Genomic DNA, 6,604 nt, shown 5'->3' with positions numbered 1-6,604 from the left:
CGGTTTAGGGGATTATCGTTTTAGCGACTCAAAATGGAACTGTGATTAAAGACATAGAGTTAGACATACTAGAATGGGATATTGCCATCAAGTCTATGTTCTCTGGTGAAGGGAACCAGTCTAACCATCAAGTCTATGTTCTCTGGTGGTGGGAACCAGTCTAACCATCAAGTCTATGTTCTCTGGTGGAGGGAACCAGTCTAACCATCAAGTCTATGTTCTCTGGTGGAGGGAACCAGTCTAACCATCAAGTCTATGTTCTCTGGTGGAGGAACCAGTCTAACCATCAAGTCTATGTTCTCTGGTGGAGAGAGACCAGTCTAACCATCAAGTCTATGTTCTCTGGTGGAGGGACCAGTCTAACCATCAAGTCTATGTTCTCTGGTGGAGGAACCAGTCTAACCATCAAGTCTATGTTCTCGATGGAGGGAACCAGTCTAACCATCAAGTCTATGTTCTCTGGTGGAGGGACCAGTCTAACCATCAAGTCTATGTTCTCTGGTGGAGGAACCAGTCTAACCATCAAGTCTATGTTCTCTGGTGGAGGGAACCAGTCTAACCATCAAGTCTATGTTCTCTGGTGGAGGGACCAGTCTAACCATCAAGTCTATGTTCTCTGGTGGAGGGACCAGTCTAACCATCAAGTCTATGTTCTCTGGTGGAGGGACCAGTCTAACCATCAAGTCTATGTTCTCTGAGTGGAGGGAACCAGTCTAACCATCAAGTCTATGTTCTCTGGTGGAGGGAACCAGTCTAACCAAGTCTATGTTCTCTGGTGGAGGAACCAGTCCTAACCATCAAGTCTATGTTCTCTGGTGAAGGGAACCAGTCTAACCATCAAGTCTATGTTCTCTGGTGGAGGGAACCAGTCTAACCATCAAGTCTATGTTCTCTGGTGGAGGGAACCAGTCTAACCATCAAGTCTATGTTCTCTGGTGGAGGGAACCAGTCTAACCATCAAGTCTATGTTCTCTGGTGGAGGGAACCAGTCTAACCATCAAGTCTATGTTCTCTGGTGGAGGGAACCAGTCTAACCATCAAGTCTATGTTCTCTGGTGGAGGGAACAGTCTAACCATCAAGTCTATGTTCTCTGGTGGTGGGAACCAGTCTAACCATCAAGTCTATGTTCTCTGGTGGTGGGAACCAGTCTAACCATCAAGTCTATGTTCTCTGGTGGAGGGACCAGTCTAGCCATCAAGTCTATGTTCTCTGGTGGAGGGACCAGTCTAACCATCAAGTCTATGTTCTCTGGTGGAGGGAACCAGTCTAACCATCAAGTCTATGTTCTCTGGTGGAGGGAACCAGTCTAACCATCAAGTCTATGTTCTCTGGTGGAGGGAACCAGTCTAACCATCAAGTCTATGTTCTCTGGTGGAGGGAACCAGTCTAACCATCAAGTCTATGTTCTCTGGTGGAGGGACCAGTCTAACCATCAAGTCTATGTTCTCTGGTGGAGGGAACCAGTCTAACCATCAAGTCTATGTTCTCTGGTGGAGGGAACCAGTCTAACCATCAAGTCTATGTTCTCTGGTGGAGGGAACCAGTCTAACCATCAAGTCTATGTTCTCTGGTGGAGGGACCAGTCTAACCATCAAGTCTATGTTCTCTGGTGGAGGGAACCAGTCTAACCATCAAGTCTATGTTCTCTGGTGGAGGGAACCAGTCTAACCATGAAGTCTATGTTCTCTGGTGGAGGACCAGTCTAACCATCAAGTCTATGTTCTCTGGTGGAGGGACCAGTCTAACCATCAAGTCTATGTTCTCTGGTGGAGGGAACCAGTCTAACCATCAAGTCTATGTTCTCTGGTGGAGGAACCAGTCTAACCATCAAGTCTATGTTCTCTGGTGGAGGGACCAGCTGCCATGTTGGCTTTGTCCTTTCCTGTCATGGTAATTCTATTGGTAGGCTTACAGGCTTACAGCCGTCTGTCCGTTCCAGTCATGGTAATTCTATTGGTAGACCTATATCTATAGTCTGGATATATAGTCTTGGAATGGGGGTATAGTCTTACCATGGTAGTAGTCTGGATATATAGTCTTGGTATAGTCTTACCATGGTAGTAGTCTGGATATATAGTCTTGGTATAGTCTTACCATGGTAGTAGTCTGGATATATAGTCTTGGAATGGGGGTATAGTCTTACCATGGTAGTAGTCTGGATATATAGTCTTGGTATAGTCTTACCATGGTAGTAGTCTGGATATATAGTATTGGTATGGTGGTATAGTCCTACCATGGTAGTAGTCTGGGTATATAGTCTTGGTATATTCTTACCATGGTAGTAGTCTGGATATATAGTCTTGGTATAGTCCTACCATGGTAGTAGTCTGGATATATAGTCTTGGTATGGTGGTATAGTCCTACCATGGTAGTAGTCTGGATATATAGTCTTGGTATAGTCTTACCATGGTAGTAGTCTGGATATATAGTCTTGGTATAGTCTTACCATGGAAGTAGTCCGGATATATAGTCTTGGTGTGGTGGTATAGTCCTACCATGGTAGTAGTCTGGATATATAGTCTTGGTATAATCTTACCATGGTAGTAGTCTGGATATATAGTCTTGGTATAGTCCTACCACGGTAGTAGTCTGGATATATAAAGTCTTGGTATGGGGGTATAGTCCTACCATGGTAGTAGTCTGGATATATAGTCTTGGTATAGTCTTACCATGGTAGTAGTCTGGATATATAGTCTTGGTGTGGTGGTATAGTCCTACCATGGTAGTAGTCTGGATATATGGTTTTGGTATGGTGGTATAGTCTTACCATGGTAGTAGTCTGGATATATAGTCTTGGTATAATCTTACCATGGTAGTAGTCTGGATATATAGTCTTGGTATAGTCCTACCACGGTAGTAGTCTGGATATATAGTCTTGGTATGGTAGTAGTCTGGATATATAGTCTTACCACGGTAGTAGTCTGGGTTGAAGTTCTCATAGATGGGGTAGAGAGGGTTCTCCTGCTCACTACGGAGCTTCCTGGCTCTCAGGACATCACGAACACACTGGTGGAGGAAGGAGTACTGGTACTGTGGGGAGGACAGCATTCACATCAATACTACTGTTCATCTGCTGTGGGGAGGACAGCATTCACATCAATACTACTGTTCATCTGCTGTGGGGAGGACGGCATGCATTCACATCAATACTACTGTTCATCTGCTGTAGGGAGGACAGCATTCACATCAATACTACTGTTCATCTGCTGTGGGGAGAACAGCATTCACATCAATACTACTGTTCATCTGCTGTGGGGAAAACAGCATTCACATCAATATCACCAATACTACTGTTCATCTGCTGTGGGGAGAACAGCATTCACATCAATACTACTGTTCATCTGCTGTGGGGAAAACAGCATTCACCTCAATACTACTGTTCATCTGCTGTGGGGAGGACAGCATTCACATCAATACTACTGTTCATCTGCTGTGGGGAGGACAGCATTCACATCAATACTACTGTTCATCTGCTGTGGGGAGGACAGCATTCACATCAATACTACTGTTCATCTGCTGTGGGGAGGACAGCATTCACATCAATACTACTGTTCATCTGCTGTGGGGAGGACAGCATTCACATCAATACTACTGTTCATCTGCTGTGGGGAGGACAGCATTCACATCAATACTACTGTTCATCTGCTGTGGGGAGGACAGCATTCACATCAATACTACTGTTCATCTGCTGTGGGGAGGACAGCATTCACATCAATACTACTGTTCATCTGCTGTGGGGAGGACATCATTCACATCAATACTACTGTTCATCTGCTGTGGGGAGGACAGCATTCACATCAATACTACTGTTCATCTGCTGTGGGGAAAACAGCATTCACATCAATACTACTGTTCATCTGCTGTGGGGAGGACAGCATTCACATCAATACTACTGTTCATCTGCTGTGGGGAGGACAGCATTCACATCAATACTACTGTTCATCTGCTGTGGGGAAAACAGCATTCACATCAATACTACTGTTCATCTGCTGTGGGGAGGACAGCATGCACATCAATACTACTGTTCATCTGCTGTGGGGAGGACAGAATTCACATCAATACTACTGTTCATCTGCTGTGGGGAGGACAGCATTCACATCAATACTACTGTTCATCTGCTGTGGGGAGGACAGCATTCACATCAATACTACTGTTCATCTGCTGTGGGAGGACAGCATTCACATCAATACTACTGTTCATCTGCTGTAGGGAGGACAGCATTCACATCAATACTACTGTTCATCTGCTGTGGGGAGGACAGCATTCACATCAATACTACTGTGTATCTGCTGTGGGGAGGACAGCATTCACATCAATACTACTGTTCATATGCTGTTGGGAGGACAGCATTCACATCAATACTACTGTTCATCTGCTGTGGGGAGGACAGAATTCACATCAATACTACTGTTCATCTGCTGTGGGGAGGACAGCATTCACATCAATACTACTGTTCATCTGCTGTGGGGAGGACAGCATTCACATCAATACTACTGTTCATCTGCTGTGGGAGGACAGCATTCACATCAATACTACTGTTCATCTGCTGTAGGGAGGACAGCATTCACATCAATACTACTGTTCATCTGCTGTGGGGAGGACAGCATTCACATCAATACTACTGTGTATCTGCTGTGGGGAGGACAGCATTCACATCAATACTACTGTTCATATGCTGTTGGGAGGACAGCATTCACATCAATACTACTGTTCATCTGCTGTGGGGAGGACAGCATTCACATCAATACTACTGTTCGCCTGCTGTGGGGAGGACAGCATTCACATCAATACTACTGTTCATCTGCTGTGGGGAGGACAGCATTCACATCAATACTACTGTTCATCTGCTGTGGGGAGGACAGCATTCACATCAATATCACCAATACTACTGTTCATCTGCTGTGGGGAGGACAGCATTCACATCAATATAACCAATACTACTGTTCATCTGCTGTGGGGAGGACAGGATTCACATCAATACTACTGTTCTTCTGCTGTGGGGAGGACAGCATTCACATCAATACTACTGTTCATCTGCTTTGGGGAGGACAGCATTCACATCAATACTACTGTTCATGCAACATGTCTGCTAAATACATTGTGCCTTTGCCATTTTGACAACAGACGGTGGTATCCCACTAAGCTAAAGCCTAGGCATCATGATTGGGGAGCTATTGCAAGACGTTGTGTCTCAGGCACAAACATTGTGCTATCATTACCACTGCATAGCAGATCAATAGGATGAAGCCTTCCCTTTGATTCTGCTGAAACACGACTTTCTGATACACATCCCCATTTATTATTCATGGCTATATATTATCACCGGCTATATATTATCACTGGCTATATATATCATCTCTGGCTACATATTATCACTGGCTATATATTATCACTTATATATTATCACTGGCTATATATTATCTCTGGCTACATATTATCACTGGCTATATATTATCACTTATATATTATCACTGGCTATATATTATCTCTGGCTATATATTATCACTGGCTATATATTATCTCTGGCTATATATTATCACTGGCTACATATTATCACTTATATATTATCACTGGCTATATATTATCTCTGGCTATATATTATCTCTGGCTATATATTATCACCGGCTATATATTATCTCTGGCTATATATTATCACTGGCTATATATTATCACTGGCTATATATTATCTCTGGCTATATATTATCACTGGCTATATATTATCTTTGGCTATATATTATCACTGGCTATATATTATCTTTGGCTATATATTATCACTGGCTATATAATATCTTTGGCTACATATTATCACTGGCTATATATTATCTTTGGCTATATATTATCACTGGCTATATATTATCTTTGGCTATATAATATCTCTGGCTATATAATATCTCTGGCTATATAATATCCCTGGCTATATATTATCTCTGGCTATATAATATCACTGGCTATATAATATCACTGACTATATATTACCCCTGGCTATATATTATCACTGGGGATCACTGGCTATATAATATCATTGGCTATATATTATCTTTGGCTATATATTATCAATGGCTATATATTATCACTGGCTATATATTATCTTTGGCTATTGTATTATCTTTTGCAATATATTATCACTGGCTATATAATATCACTGGGGATCACTGGCTATATATTATCACTGGCTATATATAATCTTTGGCTATATATTATCAATGGCTATACATTATCACTGGCTATATATTATCTTTGGCTATTGTATTATCTTTGGCAATATATGATCTATGGCTATATAATAACACTTGCTATATATTATCACTGGCTATATATTATCACTGGCTATATATTATCACTGGATATATATTATCACTGGCTATATATTATCATTGGGTATATATTATCACTGGGGATCACTGGCTATATATTATCACTGGCTAACATTGACATTCTTTATACCCATGGAAATGTACCAGCTGATGGAAACCGTTGTGTTGAACTGAGGGTTTTATCCGGCGTTACCTCTGTTTGCACCATGTGAGAGCGGTGCAGTCGGAGGTCAAACACACAGCCGTAGACGTCCACTGTTCCTATGCTGTCCAGCTGTTGAAGGACCCG

At 42.3% G+C, this 6,604-nt stretch overlaps 1 protein-coding gene across 1 annotated transcript in view; it reads right to left on the bottom strand.

Annotated features, from left to right (window-relative positions):
• Window positions 1-2,749: 2,749 nt before the first annotated feature.
• The window catches only part of LOC127918474 (receptor-type tyrosine-protein phosphatase beta-like), a gene marked incomplete at its 5' end in the record, with an annotated part of 20,744 nt that continues 16,889 nt past the window's right edge, over window positions 2,750-6,604 (bottom strand). Inside the window, 2 exons of the mRNA XM_052501748.1 lie at window positions 2,750-3,031; window positions 6,509-6,604. The exon at window positions 6,509-6,604 is cut by the window's right edge and continues 40 nt beyond it. Of these exons, the coding sequence (XP_052357708.1) occupies window positions 2,765-3,031; window positions 6,509-6,604 (363 nt within the window). The remainder of the gene's footprint in view (window positions 3,032-6,508) is intronic.

The sequence above is a fragment of the Oncorhynchus keta genome, unplaced genomic scaffold (assembly GCF_023373465.1).
Source record: "Oncorhynchus keta strain PuntledgeMale-10-30-2019 unplaced genomic scaffold, Oket_V2 Un_contig_14291_pilon_pilon, whole genome shotgun sequence".
Classification (NCBI taxonomy): Eukaryota; Metazoa; Chordata; class Actinopteri; order Salmoniformes; family Salmonidae; genus Oncorhynchus; species Oncorhynchus keta.
This window is presented reverse-complemented; position numbering and strand designations above follow the sequence as displayed.